The sequence below is a fragment of the Scleropages formosus genome, chromosome 18 (assembly GCF_900964775.1).
Source record: "Scleropages formosus chromosome 18, fSclFor1.1, whole genome shotgun sequence".
Lineage (NCBI taxonomy): Eukaryota > Metazoa > Chordata > Actinopteri > Osteoglossiformes > Osteoglossidae > Scleropages > Scleropages formosus.
The window spans coordinates 22,399,367-22,420,752 of record NC_041823.1 but is presented as its reverse complement, the minus strand read 5'-3'; the positions used below and the strand labels follow the sequence as shown (position 1 = coordinate 22,420,752).

Sequence of the window (21,386 nt, the reverse complement as noted above, 5' to 3'; positions counted from 1 at the left end):
GCTGTTACTCACACCCACAACGTGACCATGCTGTTATACGCATCCCTCTGAACCGCTCAGCATCGGCTCGCTTCCCCGCATCATCCGCAGCATTTAATTTAGGCAACTTCCCCCAAATGGCAGCATTTTCTTTTCCGCTCGCTGCACTGGACCTGTGTTGCTGTGTATTTGGCTGTCAGGCCGCTGAGTGTAACGAATCGCTCTGATAGCTTTCCAAATTCGACTGGATGCTGTAAATTAAAGCAAAGTCCAAAAGAAAACAGAGGATTAAAAAAGTTCCCCAGCAATAGCGATACCTTTAGGACATAGTGCCATGGTCAATTAGCAGTAAATATTCAACACTTTATTAAGCAGCACCCTGGGCGTGGATGGTGCCCCCCAGAGGGCCCTGTGGTCACGCTTGAAAATGGTCGGGGGGGGGGGGGGCTGGTAGTAGTAGTAGTGCAGAGCTGGGTGCTTATCTCTGATGCAGCTGCACCCCAGAGTGTTGTTCTTCTCCAGCGAACCATTTTAAAAGCCACTCTGCCGCCTGGACCCACCTGATGGTGAGAACCTCCACCCCCCCCCCATGCTAACAGCTGTGGTTGTGGTCTTTTGGGCCAGCCCTTTTGGGGTACTGATCCCCTTCCACACATCTGGGGCTGCGCTCCGTGCCGCTTGACTGCAGCTGTGCGGTTCAGGGTTCTACTCGGCAATGCAGGCCCTTCATTCTGACGAATGCGCTCGTCAGACTCGTCCACCAGGGGGAGCAGTGACTTCTCGTAGTTCAGCGTGGCTGAGCGTAACTCTGAGGATCACATCCACGCAGGTGTTTCCTGCATTCTGCAAACCAGTGAGAGCCACATCCACAGAATAAGCAGTAGAATAACACATTTTACACTGCCAGAAGTGGACGAGCTCTCAGCAGCCGCGTGCATTTTCAATAACGTGTGCCGAAGAGCCAAACTACCCATGTACTGTACTGTGTTGTGAGAACAAAATCATTTGTGAAGGGAGCTAACACAGGGTATATAAAAATTACAGTAGCAAATGTAATGGATTTTAATTACATCATTTATTTTTGGCAGAAAGGAAAATCACAGAACGTAAACACTGAATACATTACGCTAGGATGCACATTATTTACATGTATTTATTTAGCAGATGCTTGTGATGTGTGAGTCACTCATCCATACATCAGTGGAACACACTCTCTCTGTCACTCACACACTATGGGTGAACCTTGTCTTTGGATTGTGGGAGGAAACCAGAGCACACAGAGGAAACCCACGCAGACATGGGGAGAACATGCAAACTCCACACAGACTGAGAGGGGATCGAACCCATGTCCCTCACATCACCCAGGCGTTGTGCCACTGTGCCGTTCATATTCAAGCCATTAAACATTGTTTCAAACGAGCTCTCCTCTCAGTTCGAACGGCAGCTCGCCATCCTGCCTGGAGAGGTAATTCTCCATTACTGCATCATACACTTTGATTCGGGGCTCCAAATCGGTCATGACCTCTCCTCTTCTCTCATGAGGTGCCTGGGGAAAATGGATCGGTGTGAAGAAACCAAAAACTAGTGACACTAACCTTCTGCAAGTACAGGAAGAGATCCTTAAGAAGTGTTTGTAAGAGGATTAATTAATAATTTGACTCACATGGAGGGTGGGCGCCTGTCTCCATGATGTGTGCAGCTCTGGCAAAGGAGGGTAATATAAGGAAGGAGGAGGTGGAAGGGACAGCTCCCCCACATCTTCATACATCCTCCAATCCCTCACCTCCTCATAGTCATGAACTTCAGGGACCATAGAGTAAAGTCCATCTTGGACTGAAAACCATGTCAAAAAAAAACTGATTTAATGAATTCCTTGGTTTTATTATCACATTACATGCAATTTGCTTTCAACGAGCTTCTTTCGATGTTTTCCTTACCATGCCTCTCTGCTCCCTCTGGATGGGGGTAGAGTGAAGGGTGATAATGGCCGGTGGGGAAGTAGTAGTGCTGGCTGCCCTCCTGGGAAGCAATGCATAAAAAAAGATTCCAACGACCTGGTGAGCTGTGCAGGTTGATCATTCAAACACCACCTGTCCAACCAAAAATCTAATCTTTATCTCCCTACCCTTCCTTCCCCCATGCCAACATGTACAAATGTGCAAAACTGCAACCCCCCCACTAGTCCAGTACACCTCCTGCTCCTCTTCCTCAACCGCCCTTCCTTCTGTGTCCTCCCCAGGTACTCACATCTCCATAGCTTTCATAAGTGGTGCTCTCGGGCTCTGAGGCACTGTCAACCAACAGGGTGCGTCGGGCGGCCACGTTGACGGGCTCCCGTCCCTCGTACCGGTTGGATTCCGCCGACACAGAGCTGCGAGGCAGAGGGAGGCAACAGAATGATAAGAGCTCTCCTTCTGTTACTCTACATTATAGCTTGAGGTGTCTGCTGGGAAGCAGCTGCTCACACATCCCATCCCAATCAAGAAACATTTACATTTACTTATTTAGCTGATGCTTTTCTCCAAAGTGACTTAATGGTAAACACCTAACAATGGCTTATCAATGTATACAGGTAGGTCATTTTTTCCTCAAGCAGTTTAATCAAGGGAACTACAGCCAGAGGTGGGATTCAAACACAGATTCTTCAATCCCAAAGGCAGCAACTCAAACCACTACGCCACTTACCGCCTGCAAACAGTCCTCCTAAATCTCAGGTTTCAATGTCTCTCAGAAATGAACTGCAGCCACAGTAAGGGCTTTCTGAAAATCCATTAGCGTTATCTAATAGTCATTCTCTAGCTTACAGTACCGTGAAAAGGTATTTGCCCCTTTCTAATTTCCTCTGTCATTGCGATTTTTTTGAACCTGGATATTTTCTGGTCTTCGACAAAAATCTAATATTAGATAAAGGGCACCAATAATTTTCTTTTACTTACTAGACCAATTTAATTAACAATGTTATCCAACACCAGCTAGCACTGTGTGAAAGAGTATTTGCCACCTTTAGCTGCAATGACTGCAACAGAACACTTCCTATAGTTCAATAGCAGTTCTTTACACCACTGTGGAGGAATTTTAGCCCACTCTTCTTTGCGGAACTGCTTGAATTTAGAAACACTGTTAAGTGTTAAATCGTGAACTGCTTGTTTCTTGTCACAACATCTGCATTGGGTTTATGTCTGGACTTCAACAAGGGCATCCCAAAACTTTAGTCTTGCTTCTTTTCAGTCATTCTGATGTGAACTTGTTTTTTTGTGTTTTGGATCATTGTCTTGCTGCATGACACAACAACAGTTCAGCTCACGAACATTTTCATAATTTTCTAATACAGAGCAGATTTCATGGTTCCTTCAGTTATTGTAAGTTGTCCAGGTCCAGGTCCTGAATCAACCCAACACCATCACCACCCTGTTTGACCATTACCCTGGCAGCCTTACCAGGGTGGCACAGTGAGTAGCGCTGCTGTCTCACAGCACCTGGGTTGTGCAAGAGGACTAGGTTGGATCCCAACTCAGTCTGTGTGTAGTTTTCATGTTCTCCCTGTGTCTGTCTGGATTTCCTCCCAAAGACATGCAGCTCAGGTGGATTGGTGACTATAAACCATTCATAGTGTGCATGAGTGACAGAGAGAAAAGTGTTTCAGTGGTGTGTAGATGAGTGTGACTCAGTGTAAGCAGTGTATCTAGCATTGCTTGTCACCTTGGGTGAATAAGCTGTGGGCGTGGGCTACATAGTGTTCACTGCAAGTTGGTTGGAGAAAAGCATCTGCTAAATGGATAAATGTATTGCAGAATGCATTTTACAGCTCAGTGGGACCTGTGTCATCCAAAAAGTTCTATTTTTGACTCATGTATCCATTGAATATTTTCCCAAAAGGCTTGGGGACTATCCAGGAGTTTCTTGGCAAAGGAGAGATGAGCATTTATGTTCTTCTTGGTAAGCAGTGGCTTCTGCCTTTCTGCTCTCTCAATAAGTCCATCTTTGCCCAGTTTGTTTTTGAGTGTGTATGGAGTATGTATGGGTGCGGTGGCGCAGTGGGTTGGACCACAGTCCTGCTCTCTGGTGGGTCTGGGGTTCGAGTCCTGCTTGGGGTGCCTTGTGACGGGCTGGCGTCCCGTCCTGGGTGTGTCCCCTTCCCCCTCTGGCCTTATGCCCTGTGTTGCTGGGTAGGCTCCGGTTCCCTGTGACCCCGTAAGGGACAAGTGGTTCTGAAAATGTGTGTGTATGTGTGGTTGGGATCAGTCCTGGCTGTGTTCAATCACTCTTACTCACTTTCACCACCCGCTATGCCTGTGTTCAGTCAACTGACTCCAATCACCCTTTGAACTGAGCTCATATAAGTAGCAGAATTATTTTTTCACACAGTGCTGCTCGATGTTAATGTAATTTTGTTCATTAAATAAATATATTTAGAAAAGGTGGTATTTTTTCCACGCAGGTGTCTTGTATCTACTCTTCGTTTTGGTGGAAAACCTGAAAACACTCAGCAGAGAAATTTTCAATGATAGAGGAAATCAGGAAAGAGGAAACCCTCCTTCACAACACTGTGAGCCATGACTTCATGGAAGTGTAACGGCAGAGTCCTGATGGAAGTCCACGTTCCAAGCGATTTCTTTAACATGCGTTCATTGCACCCCCGTATCTTTACAGGAGTGCCCCGTTTGAGTTGAGTGTGTGTCTTAGGGCGAAATGTGGCGTTTCGAGGTTTAATGGGGATTTGCAGCAGGCCGTTTACTCGCGAAGGCTCGTCGACTCGGATCAGGCTGACTCACCGTGTTCCCTCACTCTCCTTCGCCTTGGAGATGCTGTTGGTTTCCTCTGAGGACGAGAGGAAGACGACTGTGAGAGGGGGATTATGGGGGGCGGGTGGGGGGACAGAGGCACTGGAGAGGAGGAACCAGAAGGCAAAACAGGAGGGAGATCGGTGGTGGAGACTGCGAGAGAGGGAGACAAAGACGGGCAAGATGAGAAAGGCGCGCCAGTGCAAGGCAGACGTGACAGGTAGAAAGAGGGGAAACTGTGGGGGAAGACAGATGGAATGGGAGAAGGACAGGCGAAAGCGATGGACTGAGATAAGAGCGACGGTGGAAGAGGGAAGTGACAGTCGCGGGAGAGGAAGGGATGTGGCGAGTGAGCGGGGGCCATACCGATGCAGGTACCAGGGAGGAGGAGAACAAGTGGAAGGAGATGAGAGGGGAAGGATGGAAGCCTTAAGTGACAGGCGCATTAGAATTCAGACACCTCTCCCCTGTGCTTTAAGCTGCTGGTTGGCAGACGTTCTCTGAAACGCTATCTGACGCTGTGTCAGGGAAAAAAGCACCATCATGTCAAATAGGCCTTTTGCAAGTACCTGATAAACTCCGCCTCCTTTTCCACCTCAGTGCCAGGAAGCATCCAGATGCGTTGAGGACCAGCAGGAGTCCGCCGGCTGCGGCCAGAGTTATCGCCCAGTGGAGCGGCATGCGCAAGGGATCTGAGACCCGAAACAACAACAACAGTAATATTCAGTCACATGGCAACACCAGTGCCAGTACCCACCTTTCAGAAAGTGGAAAAGTGAATTTTCCGCATTACCTGTGGTGCCATGACCATCTTCTGGCTGTTCTTCTTCAGTAGGCTGCCATTCTGCTCAGATAGGCATCAGAGAAGAAAAGACTCCTTCCATTAATTATGTTATTTTAATATAGAACTGTTTTTATTGGCACTGATGCGCTCTTTCATAGCCTGGGTAACTGCTCAAGAACCTCCGTGAGGGATCGACAGCTTGACGAATTTACACGTTCCTGCAATGAACGAACCCTTGGTGGTGACGGTCAGAACCGCGTTGTTGTCTGCATACTCGCTCTCTCCCATGCTGTTGATGGCGTTCACGGAGAAGTTGTAGGTGGTCTTGGGAGACAGGCCGTCGACCGTGAAGGAGGTCGCCATCGGCGGGAAGACATCCACGTACAGGAAGCTGGTAGAAGCAGGCCTGCGGTACCTGGCATCCAGCATCCCACCAGCACAGGTGTGCAAATACGTCAAAAACGTAACGTTGTTGCCCAGCACCTCTCTCAGAGATTTATCCCAGAGTCATGGGTGATGTGTAGCTGTTATCAGCATCTCCACTCTGTTTTCACGCATTTATATATTAGTACACTTCTACAACGGCAGTTCTTAATCAATATTCTTGATATACGTATTTTTTCAGTAACCAAAAATGGTTAACACCTATGATGTCATAATAAGTCAAATATGACGGGTGTTCTTTGCTTGCATATTTATATGAATATTTCTTTAGTTTCATTCAGCACACAAGCAGAAGAAAACTGTGAGCCAAAACACACTGGTGAAAAATAAGTCTATGAGTGCTATCCTCTGTTACAACAAGCTCCCAGCAGAGATTTCAGCACCCAGACTTAGTGCTTATGGGCTATCAGGGTTGTGCGTGTTGTCCGTGTTGTCCGTTACTACTGTTTTGCTAAGTAGCTGAAAAAAAGGTGACTAAGTGGTGACCACACACCCACCTGATGCGGAATTTTTGCTGTAAACCACCATCGAAGCCAGCGTTCCACTGCAGCGTGACCGTGTGGTGGGTAACACTTGCCAGCCTCAGATCTGACGGGGGATCGGGGTGGTCTGTACAAGTTACATCGAGGCAGAGATAACGTGTGAGTGCAATACAGACATATATACAGTATATACGATCATTTGTATATATGATATATGATTTATAAATAAATATTATTTATATATATAACTATGTCCCAGTGATTTAATGTAATTATTTTCATTACTTCTTCACAATCTCCCTTTCCATATATATTTGAATATCTGCTATAGCAAAAGGTCACACTAATAAAGTAAATTCCACTGACTTGAGATGAAATTAGAGAATTAGAGAAGAAGACATTGCATAATACAACTCGAAAGTTTGCTGCTTGGACACCATTGCAGCGTTCTCACACCCAGAAGATGCTCAAGTGTCTGGGTGTGGTTCTGCCTGAGCTTTACACTGTTCGCAGGGTGACAGGGCAGCAGTGTGGTGAAGGGTCAGCTGCCATGAGGATGTGGGCTCTGATCACCTCTGTAATCCTCCTGTCCTCACAAGACTGCACCTGTGATAATGTGAGCTCTGCAAATGGGTAACAGAGCGTGTGAAAGAGGACGAGCCAGTCGAATAAATAATGCATAACTGAATACACAGTAGGCTGTGTACCTTATCAATTCAAGGTCGGTGGCGAGTTAGGTAAGAAAAAGGTTAGAAAAAGATCCCTTCACACCCGTGACAGAGCTGCCAGCCGCCTTGACAAGGACGCCAATGACTGCGCCGCTCAGCCCTATTTGGCGTGCCTGTGCCTTTAAGTCCGCACCGCAGCCATGCCGAGGACTATGCATTTTTCTCTCTCTCTCCAGTCCTCTGATGATAAGAAGCATATATAATTTATTATAACTGCATCAGATTAATTATGAATATTTGCGGCAATAAAAACAGCAAGGATATTGGATTGTATTTCATGGTTTTTATGGTAAACATTAAAGGTGTCTGCCGGGGGCCGCTGGGGACTCGGCAAGCGGGGCTCAACCACGGCAGGCGGATGCCGATTTCACAGCCAGAGGGCAGGGCAGCCAGGGGGCTTCGCCTTCTTACAATCAGGGCACGCGGTGTGCAAGAGGCTGGACGAGGGGGGTATCGGGTCCAGGAGGAGTGGGAAACAGGGCACCTCGCCTGGCTGCGCCACTCCTATTCGCACGGGGAGCCTCGGTGGCGTCCCCTCGTCTAACGGAGCCAAAGTCAGGGATCAACTGGGGTGAACTGGATGGAGGCCCCGGCTTGTCCTAAGCATCACGTGCTCTTTGTTGCTATTTGCTGGTCTTTCGTCAGGGGGGCTACATTAGCGGGCGAAGACGGCTGCTTCCGGTCTACAGGCTACTCCTGCCGCTCCCTCTTAGCAGTTTAATGCAAAACCAGCCTGCAAATGCCATACAAAGAACAATCCACGTGTTGTCATGGAAATTGACTTCTTTCTACATGGAGCTCTTGACCTCCTCTTTAATTGCAGTCTTTTTATATGCACCCAGTTCAACGTTGTGGATGAAGAGAAAGACAGACAAAATCAAAAACAAACTAAATTACAATCAGCACACTGGCTGTTAAAATCCTTGTATTATTAGCATTTTTGTCTTGCTTTCAACATTTTCTCTGGGATCTGCAAAGTGATTATCCTCCATCTATGTACCTCTTTCTGAGCTGCCAACCCTTATTCTTTCACTTCGATCACTCGCCGACCCTTCACTCTACATGAATAACCCTCTCACTCTTCCTCTCTTTATCCAATCATGATAACATTCTCCTTCTTTTTGCCTCATGCTGTCTCTCCGTCAGTATCTGACGCCATCTGTCACTTGTTCCCTTTCTGTTCAGTAAAAACTGAACATTTTATTGACATGATATTTGAACAGGGGGCAGCTGATAGCATGGTTGGTAGCACTGCTGCTTTCAGATCCAGAATTCATGGGTTTGAATCCCACCTCCTGCTGTAGAACCCCAGAGCAAGATTGTTTGCCTAAGATGCTCCCCAGGAACCCAGCTGTACACAGGGCTAAATACCTTTAGTTAACCTTAGAAATAGGTAAATAGAAACAATACATTGGTAAAACACTTTGGAAAGTGCTCCATAAGATTTCACCATATTATCATTTTAAAAAATATTCTGTTTCAGTTCTATATGCAGCTACTTTGTGTAATGTATGCTGGCAGAAATGGTGATATTGGTTGAATATGTAATCAACAGAATTTCCGGAATCATGTGTCTGCATCTGTATCTCTACGCCTGTCAGTGAAATGCTCTTTTGTTTACTCTGAGTTGGAGAAAAGCTTCTGCTGAATGAGTAAATGTCATGAAAACGGAATATTAACGTCTGACTGTGTCATGAAGCTTCATGACTAATGTTCCCCCCTTGCTTGTACTCAGGTCCCTGTCTCGCCTTACTGGTACTTAGGAGCTGAATGTCCAGCCGGTCCTCGCCCAGGGTGTTGCGGGCAATGCAGGTGAAGATGGCATAGTCCAGAGCTGCGCTCACATTGACAATGGTGAGCGTGCTGGTGTGGACCCAGCCCTCCTTGACCATCTTCTCCGAATACCTGGAAGACAGAGCATCATACAGCTAGATGGACACCAAGCATGGACCACCATGCAAACCAGACGCTGCTTCCCTGAACCAACCGCCCTCGGTGCGTCTGCATCTAATGTAATGCACACATTGTATTTTCTATTACGTGTATTTCGCTTTGGAGAAAAACGTCTGCTAAATGAATAAATGTAAATGTATTAAAGAATTTTGCTATCGGAGGAAATGTACTGAGTACAGCAGTGTTCTTCACGAAGCTGGACTCTTGTCTTACCTGGGGTTGTTAAAGTCAATTTTTATGCCGTTTTTGGTCCAGGAGAATTCCACTTTTGGAATCCCTTCAGCCTGACAGACCACCTGTGCAATGCTGCTCCCATCCCCCCGACTTGCCACCTTGCTCCAATGGGGCCCTTTCTGGAGTTCAGGCTTAACTGCGCAAAAGGTGGGAGGTTGGAAAAAGGACTGGACCACATGGCCCCATGTTGCTTAACCTGAATCACGAAGGGTTTCAGACACTTACAGCGCACAATCAGCTGGACCTCTGTGCTGGCGGCCGGCGCTATGCCGTTGTCCACCGTGCACTTGTAACGACCGCTGTGTGAGCGAGTGACCTCGGGGATGGTCAACCAGCTGATGTTTTCGTCCTCGGTTTGTGAACCAGGGTCCTCGTCTTCGTCCTCCCCCTGAAGTGCACGATGGGAAGACCTCAGCGAGAAAGGTTCTGATGGCCCAGTCTGATCAACTGAGGCAGAGAAGATCACCAAGAGGAGTAGCCATGCACTTAAAAGCAAAAGAACTACATAATCCAAGCGAACACTGACAAATGTTCCCTTTGCTAACACTGTTTTAATGAAACCTATTTTTCTCCATTTAGGAAGAGGTAAAAGTGGAGGGTGGTTCGGGGTCGGTGGTGGGGGGGGGGGGGTCGTTAAGGCAGTGAAAGATTACACGGTTCTGCACTTAGAAGGATGGATGATAAACAGCATGGGGTAAAAAAGAGCAGGAGTGAGAATGGGTGGGGAGTGGAATGGCCGGGGCACTCACCACCCTCTCCCAGGAGAACATGCCCGAGCTCACAGGATTGGCATCCGCCTTGCACACCAGGTCAGCTGTCTGGCCCAGATCCACGTAGACGGGGTCAGTCTCGATCCTCACGCTGGGGGCATCTAACAAAGTGTCCACCATCACAGACAGGGCATTGCTACATTTGTGCCAATCTTTCCCCTCGTGTGTGTCACTTGCCTGTATTATCTGGATGTTGTCATTAAATCGAAAGTGGTCAGAACCCAGGCTCCAATGATCTCTACACTCAGGACTAAAAGTGCATCATTACAGGAAAATCACAGGTGGCACACAAATGCGTTTGAGGACAACGGAGCATCGTGCCGGGATCTCCAGCTGTTCCTTTCATACACATTTGAAGAGCTCCTCAAACCACTACAACTGTTTTCAGTTGAATCCCATTCATTATAGATGCGTGCAATTTGCATGTTCTGCATTATCAAGGGCGCTGGGCGAGTGTGAGCTATAACATCAAGGACTTAGTTTAGGGAAAACCGTGTTTTGTGATGCGCTGGAAGAAGGGGGTGCCTCGAAATTGTCCCCACAGCAGCCCCCTTTTTGGCAGCAGCATCTTACACTGAACGTCCAGGGTGACTGCGGTGCGCTCCTCCCCCTCAGCATTCTCACAGCGGATGTTGTATTTCCCGGCATCTTTCCTGGTCACGTTCCAGATCTCGAGCCCATCTCTCCAGTGGTACCGTGGATCTCTCTCTGTCGAGGGACACACGCGATGGCGGTACCAGTTACAGCTTCCATAAAGCACATTAGTGGCTGAATAATTGAATGACCGGGGAGGGCAGCTTGCTCCTCTAACAAACAGGGGGCCACGAGGAGTTTAATGCATGAAGATGCTCCTTGCTGCTGCCCTCTGGGCTTGAAGCAGACTTGAGGGGAAAGCCGGAGGGAGCGCAGTTCTGCGGTGATTAAAATGATTGTGAGGACAGTGCTGGAAACATGGAGGCATTGTGTTGTATTCAGAAAGACAGCGATCCTCATTTAGGCTGCATACATTAGAGCGTAATGAGAATCGCATCTGGCAAGCTTTTCTGCTACAAACTTTTCCATGTTTTATTCAAAGCCTGTGCGCCGGCGGCAGTGTGCTCTGCTGAATGCGGCTGGCGGTCATGTATTGAGATGTCGTTTTGATCGGTCAGAGGAGACCGGGCGACCTTTGACCAGCTCCTCTCCCTGAAAGATCCACACGCAGGTGACGTCGTCTGGGTTGGCTGAGACCATCAGCGGAAGGTGGACGACGTCGTCTTCCACAGCCTGCACCCCCTCCGGTTGGTCTGGGCTGAACTCGGGAGGGTCTGGAACACACAAATACGCACAAGCGCAAGAGAACACAAGCACATTAAAACATTTAAATGATAAAATGCAAGAACATTCCCAGATTCACATGAATATGCAAATGAACGTACTTGTACACTTGACGATGCAGCTGAAAGAGCCCCTTCGCAGACAACTTTAACAGATGTTGATAAATTGGACCAACCCATCTCTCATTGTTGAATACACACAGGGCTGAGGTACACGGGACCGCGAGCCCATGTGCGCACTGACACACACGAAGAAGTTAAGGTCACTTACTGAGGAATACGACCACGCATGTAGAGGCACATGGTCGCAGACAGGCGCTACTAAGTGCACTCACACAGAACGTTGAGCGTGTAGAATGTACTGGCCCCCTCGGAGAGCAGGTCGCTGTACGCCTGGCAGATGACCCTGACGCCATTGTGCTGGGAGCTCAGTTGGAGTGAGAGGTTACTGCGAACCGACACCCCCCCATACTCAGCTTTCTTGGGGGCCTGGTCCACCCCCTTCAACCTGTGGGCAGAGGAGAGGTTGAGAGAGTGCGAGAGCCCAACACGGAAGTCACGCTAACGTATTCCGATGTCTTGTCTCCCAGCGCCAGCTGTCTTCACTGCTGCAGCCTCATTATTCCACCCTCAGGTTTTGGCAATCGAGATTCAGCCCGTCAGGTTTGAACCTTCCTACCTTGCCAACCAGTAGTAGATGTTGTGTAACTCTGCTTATCTTCGGCAAGGTTCTAATTACACAGCCGGGCTTGCAGCTCAGCGTGCTCTGGAGCGACTGCAGCCGTCAGATTACTCCCACAATCCTCTGATTGGGCTGCCCTTTGACTGTACTTCCTCTGCCCCAGCAACTTCAAACTAGTTCCTTACTTCTCTGTTCCGAGGCTCCAGGAGATGTTGGTCTTGGGGTTGCTGCTGCCTGCGATGCACTCCATGATCAGCGTCTGGCCCCTGCGCACCTCCTTCTCCTTGGGCACGATCTTCACACTGATTGCTGGAACTGAGAGGGCAGTCAGACCGCAGTTCATCTACATTCCTCAGCTAGCGCATGCTTCTTCTACATAACATACCGAAGACCTTAAGAATTTACTAATTTTGAAAAGAAACTTCTAATTCCATCAGTATGATTGTGTGAGAGTCAGAAATCATTTGTCAAACCCCTGGAGAAGCTCAAGACTTTGCACATTCACTCAAGCATTTGCCCTTGGTTTAATGGCATCAGGTAAGTGAAAGTAACTCATCCAAGCGCTTTGGTCCTGTCTGCCGCCAACTCACACTGGACGTGCAGCTTAGTCTGAGCGGAGCGGACTTTCTTAGCTTCATTGGTGGCATCGCAACGGTAGGTGGCCATATTGTCGCTGGGCTGAAGGACGAGGATGAGCTCTCTAGAAACACCTTTTTCTGATACGACAGGCTTCTGGACATCCCAGACGGATTTGCCATCCTGGTGAAGGGCAGAGCCAGGTATGGGAAAGAGGGAACAGCATGGAAAGCACTCAGAGCATGTTACTGGAGCGTAACACACACTTTCGCACGTACACAAAGTACAACACGGACTAAATGCGATGCTTTCTTACAAACAGTTACTCCCACACGGGATGTCATTCAAAACACAAGGCCAGCATGTTCCGTTCTCAAATGTGCAGCTTATTTGTAATGCATATGCTAAACAGAGGCAGAGTGACAGCACAGCACAGCCCAGCTGAAGGCCCTTTATGAAAAAACATCTATTAAGGACTGATGAGGATCATAGTATGCGTTCACACGCACATACATGTTCGTGGTTCACTCTCAAACCTTGAGCCAGGTTATGCGGCCGATTTTGTTTCCGCCAGCCGAGAAGCACACGAGCCTGACCGTGGCCCCCGCACGCAGGGGGACTCCCTTGGGGGGCCCATCTATCCACACCTTTTGAGGAGGGTCTGGGAGGCAGATTGGGGGGGGATTTGAATAGGTAAGAATTATTTGGAATCCACCACCCTGGGGTGAACACCTCATGTTAATGCGTAAAACATCAAGTGTGTAATCAACACATGACAATCAAAAATGTATGGATGAGTGACCCATTGTTAAGTAGTGTATCTAGCGGTGTAAATCACCTTGATAAATAAGGTGTGTGGGTTGATAATACTAAATAGAATTAATTGTAAGTTGCTTTGGAGAAAAGTATCTGTTAAATAAATTTAAATGTAAGCATGAGGAGAAAACAGCTATGCTTTCAGTTTTTTTTTTTTTTTTTGTTCAGACCTTTTTCCCTACTTTTTCAGTACATCGAAGAGCTGCTGTGCTCTTCCTTAAGTGCTTTATATGAGTCAGTAGCTGTTCCAGCAGAAGTTAACTTATGATGCAAATAAAGCTGTTTGAAGTTGAGTTTGAAAGAGATGCACAGTGTGGAATGGGGAGGGGGACACCAAGAGAAAGGAATAAGAGGAGCTGCTGTGGGTAAAGATGGTGGGGATGGGGGTGCAGACAAAATGCGATGGTGAGGTAAGGGAGCAAGGTTTACACAAAGGAAAGTAGATGGGCAGATGGAGAGAAATATGAGAGGAAGGAAAGGTCAAAGGTGAACGAGGGACGGAAAGGTATGAAAACTGAAAGTGCAGGATGGGAACTGAAAGTTGTACTGAAAGCTTAGTAGAGGAGGACATTAACGGAGGAAAAACTAATAACAAGTAATGACAGTATGCGTAGGTGTTGCATTACCAGCAAACAGCTCTTTGAACAATACTTAAAGTCATTATAGGGAGATTCAAAATATATAAAGATTCCAGCATGAAAATGCAATGGATGAGAATATCTGAGCCGGCACAGAATGTTAATGGAGATGCCAGACTTTGTGTTTTCTCTCAGTTGATGTTGAAGAGCTGCAGCTTCAGAGAAAAAAAAAAAAAAAAAAAAAAAACCATTTGGGTGACGGCCAGTCCCCTTACTGCATGAATATTTACAAGTATACCCAGAATGCATTTTTTATTCTGAAGAATTGGCAGCTGCAATAATTGTGTGCATATCAATAGTGATTACAATCAGAACAAGACATGTGACTGTCTGACTGCTAATGAACTGCCGTAAGCGGACCCTTAACGATGCAAATGCAGTATAGAATTTCTAATTTAATGACCTCACTTCAATTTCATGTTATTACTGCTTCAGTAAAGCTGAGTAATATATAATACCTTATTATTTATATAAAGGCTCCGGGTTCAAATTCTAGGTGGCACTTTAAAGCTGAATGTGTAAGAGCTCTGTACTTGGATTATTCCAGATAAATCCTGCCATCGCATTTAGCTCTGCTTTATGTCTACCTGTGGAGACTGATGATAATCACAGCTAATGCACTAAATTTGCTGATGATTAAGTAGTATAAACACTAAGTGAAAAGAGATTTAATTAAAATCAGTATAGAACATCGGTAATGCATGTCACGTGTGAAACTGTCATGACTATTCATCGTTGCCATGTGACAAAGAGTATTTTCATATATGTCATGTTAATTACAGTATTTATTTTATTATATATGTCATCACAGTTGATTTCTCCTCGCACACGATTTCTGGTGAATACAGGAAAGGGGTTGGAGTGGTTGTCCACATCGGCGAATGCTGTTTCGGTGAGGTTTCGGCACTCACAGAACACCTGCAGGGGGCTCGTCTTGGTTTTGGAGTAGCGGGTTCCGTTGTTGAAGGCTTCGCAGGTGAGAGGTAGATCATTCTCCTCCCGGAACACCGTGTGGGTTAGGTTGGACATAGTCACCTTCCCCCCGTGTTCTCCCTGCAGAGAAGTACAGGTGATGGGGAGACGCAGAGGCGAACAAAAAAAAAAAAAAAAAAACAGCGCACTACCCTTACCCTTGGCAACAGAGCCGTCTCTGTTTCCACTCCACCGTTCCAGCTAAATTGATGGCATCTCTAAAATGATTGAAACTAGTACAATGAAACCAATGTCTTCTTTTGGTAAACAGACAAAACACTACACTGGCAAGCATAAATATATAAAAAGAGGCTGACATTTACGGCAAATCTAAAGGTAAGCCACTCTTTTCAAATATGACTCCAGTTGTACAGGAACACAAATTGCTGTGGATTTCAAAGGCAAATACGGCTGTACGGCAACATAAATCCTCCTGGCATACCGTCCCTAATACTTTAATCTACTTTATCTCCCCCAATATAATCGGCTTTGATATGCCCAATATCTCCTCATCTGCATTTCAGTTTACATCACGGTGGGTGACACTGAAAGTTACCCCTACCTCAGAGAGACCAATATTATGCTGTTCTTTGAAAGCACTGGAGAGTGAACTTCCAAAAAAATTAATCACTATTTTTAGGTTGTTACATTATTAAATTACTTTTGGCTAACATAAAACATCATGCTGCTAAATAATATGTCTGCTATGTGTTTGCGTGTGTGTGTGTCTATACACACCTATCAGCCAAAACATTAAAACCACCTGCCTAATATTGTTTAGGTCCCTTTGTGCCGCCAAAACAGCTCTGATCTATTGAGGCATTGACTCCACAAGACCTCTGAAAGTGTCCTGTGGTATTTGGCACCAAGACGTTAGCAGCAGATCCTTTATGTGCTGTATTTGTGAGGTGGGGCCTCCATGGATCAGACTTGTTTTTCCAGCACATCCCACAGATGCTCGATCGGATTGAGATCTGGGCAATTTGGAGGCCACGTCAACACCTTGAACTGTTTGTCATGTTCCTCAAACCATTCTTGAACAATTTTTGCAGTGTGGCAGGGCCACTGCTGTCAGGGAATACCATTGCCATGAAGGGGTGTATGTGTTCTGCAACAATCTTTAGGTAGGTGATATGTGTCAAGGTAACATCCACATGAATGCCAGGACCCAAAGTTTCCCAGCAGAACATTGGCCAAAGCATCACACTGCCTCTGCCGGCTTGCCTTCTTCCCATAGTGCACCCTGCTGCCATCTCTTCCCCAGGTAAAGGACGCACACGCACCTGGACGTCCACATGATCTAAAAGACAATGTGATTCATCAGACCAGGCTACCTTCTTCCATTGCTCAATGGTCCAGTTCTGACACACATGTGGCCATTGTAGATGCTTTTGGTGGTGGACAGAGGTCAGTATGGGCACTCTGACCGGTCTGCGGATACACAGCCCCATATGCATCAAGCTGCGATGCACTGTATGCTCTGACACCTTTCTATCATGGTCAGCAATTTGTGCTACAGTAGGTCTTCTGTGGGATCAGACCAGACGTGCTACCCTTCGTTCTCCACACACGCATCAATGAGCTTTGGGCACCCATGATCCTGTCACCGGTTCACCGGTTGCCCTTCCTTGGACCACTTTTGGTAGGTACTAACCACTGTATACCGGGAACACCCCACAAGACCTGCTGACCCAGTTGTTTAGCCGTCACAAAGTAACTCAGATCCTCACACTTGCCCATTTTTCCTGTTTGCAACACATCAAATTTAAGAACTGACTGTTCACTTGCTGCCTAATATATCCCACCCCTTGACAGGTGCCATTGTAACAAGATAATCAATGTTATTCACTTCACCTGTCAGTGGTTTTAATGTTGTAGCTGATCAGTGTATATACATATATATATGCGTGTGTGTAATCAGTAATACATACTTCATCAATGGATGCATACATGTCCTAAGGATCTGTGGACTGAACAAAAACAAAATATACCTGACTTTACATTTTGATATTTGTATACTTCTTTTTATTATGACAGTTCCTCCCCTCTCACCCCTGCTACAGGCCATGACCATACACCAGCAGTTCCATCAGCCATGATCTCCCAACACTTAGTTCAAGCAAAGTGTAACTACTCAGAAGAGACATGCACGTGTAGCAAGGCAGAGGAGCGATGTTACGTTGGTCTCACCTCATTGTATGTCACCACGGTCTGATTGAGCTCACGGGAGCCCAGCCACCAGCGGATGTGCACAGGAGGGTTGCTTGATGTGGTGTAGCAGCACAGGTTCACCTCTTTCCCTTCCACAGCCTCGAAAGAGCCTAGCACGTTTATCTTTGCTGGCTCAACTGTGGGATGAGGACATGAGGGATAGGGGCAGCAGGTGAGGAGTGGGGCCTTCAGGAACAAGGTGAGCTGGGAGCGTAGACTTTACATCCGCTGCCTTTGTATCCAAAGATCTCTGGTTCGAGTCCCCCCGACTTGCTATAGCGCTCTTAAGCAAGGTATTTACCCTCAAGGGCTCTAGGAAAAATTACTCAGCTGTATGAAGGGGTAAATCACTGTTGGTAAAAACATTGTAAGTTGCTAGTGAGAAAAGTGTCAGCTTGATGAATAAAGGTAAGATGTATGGGTGCATCGCAGAGAGGAGTGCAGTGATATCATATCATATGCAATGATAGACACTGGTACATTGCCCTGCATTCACACGTGTTCAGTGGGAATGCAAATGAGTGGTGGTGGGCCGTAGGAAGAGCCTGACAATTGGTGCCAGCAGCCTAAGCACAGCAGTAAAACGAACAAGAGGTGTCAGTGAGCAGTCGCTGCTTCTTGGCACAAGTGGAGCTGCAGCGAGGGTTGTCCTTCATTGCGGGCACTCTAATTACGGCTCCTTTTGGAACAATACTTAAAGTCATCTGGCTCCATTCACAACAGGATGCTGGAATGGCGGCAGCGCCATCAGCCCAAACGTGGGGGCCACTCACACAGGACGGTAAGGGTGCGGCTGAGCACAAAGGGCCGTCTGGACACCTGGTTGACGCTCTCGCAGCACAGCACAGCCTGGTTGTCCTCCGGCTTCACTGGCATGATCAGGATACTGCTGGCCTTCTGGGAGAGCTTGTCCACCTCCCAGCTGGTGGACACCACCTCACCGTTCTTGGAGCAGGAGACAAGGTGGCGGTGAAGACGGGAAGACCCACAGGAAGGATGATCAGCTTAATAGGTGTAAAGCTCAGGGAGGCAAGACAAAGAGAGACAGGAGAGGAGAGCTTTTTCATCTGTGACTTCAGACTAAACCCTAAATCTCGTCTCCATACAACGTTTAATCCCTGCTAATCATCTCTGCATTTCCAAATCTTGACTTAATGCACTAGGAGCAAAATCTTGCAGTAGTTTGCTACCCCAACCTACACATTCTGCTGCGCTTCCCAGAAGGGGCTCCTTAACCCCAGCAGCCATGACCAGATACACACACATACACACACATTTTCAGAACCGCTTCTCCCATATGGGGTCGCTGGGAACCGGAGCCTAGCCCGGCAACACAGGGCGTAAGGCCGGAGGGGGAGGGGACACACCCAGGACGGGACGCCAGTCCGCCGCAAGGCACCCCAAGCCGGACTTGAACCCCAGACCCACCGGAGAGCAGGACTGCAGTCCAACCCACTGCGCCACCGCACCCCCTCCATGACCAGATATTAATAATGAATTTCTAGATTAAGCAGAAGATGTTAATTTTTATTTTTTTTAAGATTCACTTTTTTCGAGTTATATTATTGTTGATTTTAATTAGATGTTAATGACTGAGAATATTTAATAATACTTTTAGAATAAAATATGTTTTTTTTGCTGAGTGACTTTTTATCGTATATGTATATATATATATATATATATATATTTTTTTTTTTTAAATGTTGACATTTTAAACTTAAGGATAACAGACAGGATGGATTTCAAAAATGTGAAGTCTTCAAGATTTTTAACCTGCATGGCATCTGACATCTTAGTAAGTCAGGGCACCTGGTAATGTAGTGCGAAGAGCTGCCGTCTTTGGACACTGAGATTATAGAATTGACTCCCACCTCTGCCTGTAGTACCCTTGAGGGCGGTGCTTACCTTAAATTACTCCAGCACAATTACCTACCGGTGTAAATAATTGCAGGTGACTTAACGTTGTAAGTAGCTTTGGAAAAAAAAGTGTCAGCTGCATGAATGAAATAAATTTGCTTTAATGTTTGTATGCCCTGCAGTTTTATATGCTGGCGGATGAGAGTGGGTTTGTTGCTTTCACATTTCAGTATCTGCCATTACTTTTGAGATAATGGAATGTGCTTGTGTTTGATTGTGTTCTTTGTTCAGTTCTAAGTTTGTGTTGTTTGGAGTATCTCCTTTGCCTGTGTTGGCTGTGTTGCGCATGGACATGTCTGCATTGCGGAACCCTCTTGTGTTTGGTGTGTTCTAAATACTTGCTGAAATTTAATAAAATTTGGGTAAATGAGATGATCGGAAGTTGTATCATTAAGAACCAAGTGAGACACACACACACACACACACACACACACACACATACACACACACACACACACACTTCCTGAACTTGCTTGTCCAAAGTGGGGTCACGGCGAGCTGGAGCCTAACCTGGCAACATACGGTAGAAGGCTGGAGGGGACACACCCAGGAAGGGACGCCAGTTCATCGCAAGGCACCCCAAGCAGGACTCAAACTCTAGACCCACCAGAGAGCAGGACCTGGCCAAACCCGCTGCGCCACTGCACCCCCCACCCCCCAAGTGAGACACACTGGCTGTTTATCCCCTGGGTGTCCCAGGGACTCAGAAGAACCCTAGAGAGAGGAACACAACACTGGCTCACCACAGCCCCGGCTTGCTCACCTTGGTCCAGTGCAGTGTGGCCAGTGGATTGCCCCCATGTGATGTGCAGACCAGTTTAAGAGTGGTTCCCGCTGTCACTTCATCTTTCTCCAGTCCCTGGAGCACAGGAGGCTGGGATGGGACTGAATCAGCAGTGGGGAAATGGCAACCGGGTGAGGAGACGTCGGGACAGGCGTTGTGGGGACGGGAGGTGTCAGCGAGATGCCAACACAAACAGGTCAGGCAGAGGAGCGAAGGGGAGGCAGAGAAGGTGGAGACAACAGGACTGACTGACAGATACACAGAGTGTCTGAGTTTGACCACAGAAGCACAATTTGTTGAGATAGCTTTGCTAAATTGCAGACATTTAACATGACTGCCCAATATGGGGTAGCTTTTGATCAAAGAATTAAGTGCTAAGGGAATCTGCAAGCTGGCTGAAGTCCATAAAGCAAAATAACAGATGTTTAAACAGTAATAAGGCAACGCAGAATATGAATAAATTACAAGCCCTGAATAAAATATGTGCTGTAAAATAAATTACGACAGGCTGGCCTTTGTTATTGCTGCCATCAGTCAGGGAGAGGAGTGTGGAGCTAGTGTTCCACGCACTGGACTGTCATGTTTTATGGTGCCGTAATGCTAACATGGCCACCGAACGACGGGATCGGAGGGCTTGGATGAGAGGACACACACTGGCCCTGATATGCTGTGAATAGGCAGAGATATATTAATACCGTTTCCAGAGGAGGCGGGGCTAAGGAACGGGTAAGCTGGCACTTACAGTAAACATTCATCACAAGGCTGGTCTCCAGGGGCTGCGCCAGGACTGGGTTCTTCGCCCAACACACCACCTCCCGGCCGTTGTCCCAGCTCTGGGCCGTGAATCTAGAGCGAGGCAGGATAGTTGGAGGAAGACCTCGAGTCACATCACTGTCCTGCTTGCATCACTTGGCCGTGATTTGCAATACCCACTGAGAGATGCAACAAAGCGTCTCTCTGGGTCTTTGAAACTGGGTGGCAAGACCTGGATCTCCTTCCACCGAGTTTGTCTGAGTTTTTCCACCGGAAAGATCACTGTTCCCCATCTCATGGGTGCGACGGCTGAGTGAAACCCATCAAAGCGAAGGAATCACGTTTCTGATTTGATTTAGTTCCGTTCGGTTTGGTCTCTGAGACTCTAAGGCAGTTCTCTGCTAAGTGTGGCGTAAGTATGTCTCGGATTTATGCCCCTCTGTCACCACATGTACTCTGGGTTTCAAATTTATACCTTATGTTATTCTCATCGAGAAAAAGAGCTGACCAGATTTGCAGACTTGCAGCAACAATTGAACGTGTGCCAGACTTATTGAGAGAGAATC

The 21,386-nt window shown here is 47.0% G+C and overlaps 1 protein-coding gene across 1 annotated transcript in view; it reads right to left on the bottom strand.

The window, feature by feature from the left end:
• Window positions 1–1,364: 1,364 nt before the first annotated feature.
• The window catches only part of nphs1 (NPHS1 adhesion molecule, nephrin), a 36,803-nt gene continuing 16,781 nt past the window's right edge, over window positions 1,365–21,386 (bottom strand). Inside the window, exons 6-29 of the mRNA XM_029260099.1 lie at window positions 20,810–20,913; window positions 20,047–20,168; window positions 18,140–18,311; window positions 17,346–17,503; window positions 15,095–15,236; window positions 13,266–13,390; window positions 12,744–12,912; window positions 12,339–12,468; window positions 11,807–11,979; window positions 11,322–11,462; window positions 10,729–10,863; window positions 10,135–10,256; window positions 9,611–9,773; window positions 9,365–9,521; window positions 8,952–9,103; window positions 6,486–6,597; window positions 5,778–5,959; window positions 5,554–5,604; window positions 5,330–5,452; window positions 4,752–4,797; window positions 2,227–2,350; window positions 1,917–1,998; window positions 1,643–1,812; window positions 1,365–1,525 (exon numbers count right to left, since the gene is read on the bottom strand). Coding sequence (XP_029115932.1) covers window positions 1,391–1,525; window positions 1,643–1,812; window positions 1,917–1,998; window positions 2,227–2,350; window positions 4,752–4,797; window positions 5,330–5,452; window positions 5,554–5,604; window positions 5,778–5,959; window positions 6,486–6,597; window positions 8,952–9,103; window positions 9,365–9,521; window positions 9,611–9,773; window positions 10,135–10,256; window positions 10,729–10,863; window positions 11,322–11,462; window positions 11,807–11,979; window positions 12,339–12,468; window positions 12,744–12,912; window positions 13,266–13,390; window positions 15,095–15,236; window positions 17,346–17,503; window positions 18,140–18,311; window positions 20,047–20,168; window positions 20,810–20,913 — 3,190 coding nt within the window. The 3' untranslated portion in view covers window positions 1,365–1,390. The remainder of the gene's footprint in view (window positions 1,526–1,642; window positions 1,813–1,916; window positions 1,999–2,226; window positions 2,351–4,751; window positions 4,798–5,329; window positions 5,453–5,553; window positions 5,605–5,777; window positions 5,960–6,485; window positions 6,598–8,951; window positions 9,104–9,364; window positions 9,522–9,610; window positions 9,774–10,134; window positions 10,257–10,728; window positions 10,864–11,321; window positions 11,463–11,806; window positions 11,980–12,338; window positions 12,469–12,743; window positions 12,913–13,265; window positions 13,391–15,094; window positions 15,237–17,345; window positions 17,504–18,139; window positions 18,312–20,046; window positions 20,169–20,809; window positions 20,914–21,386) is intronic.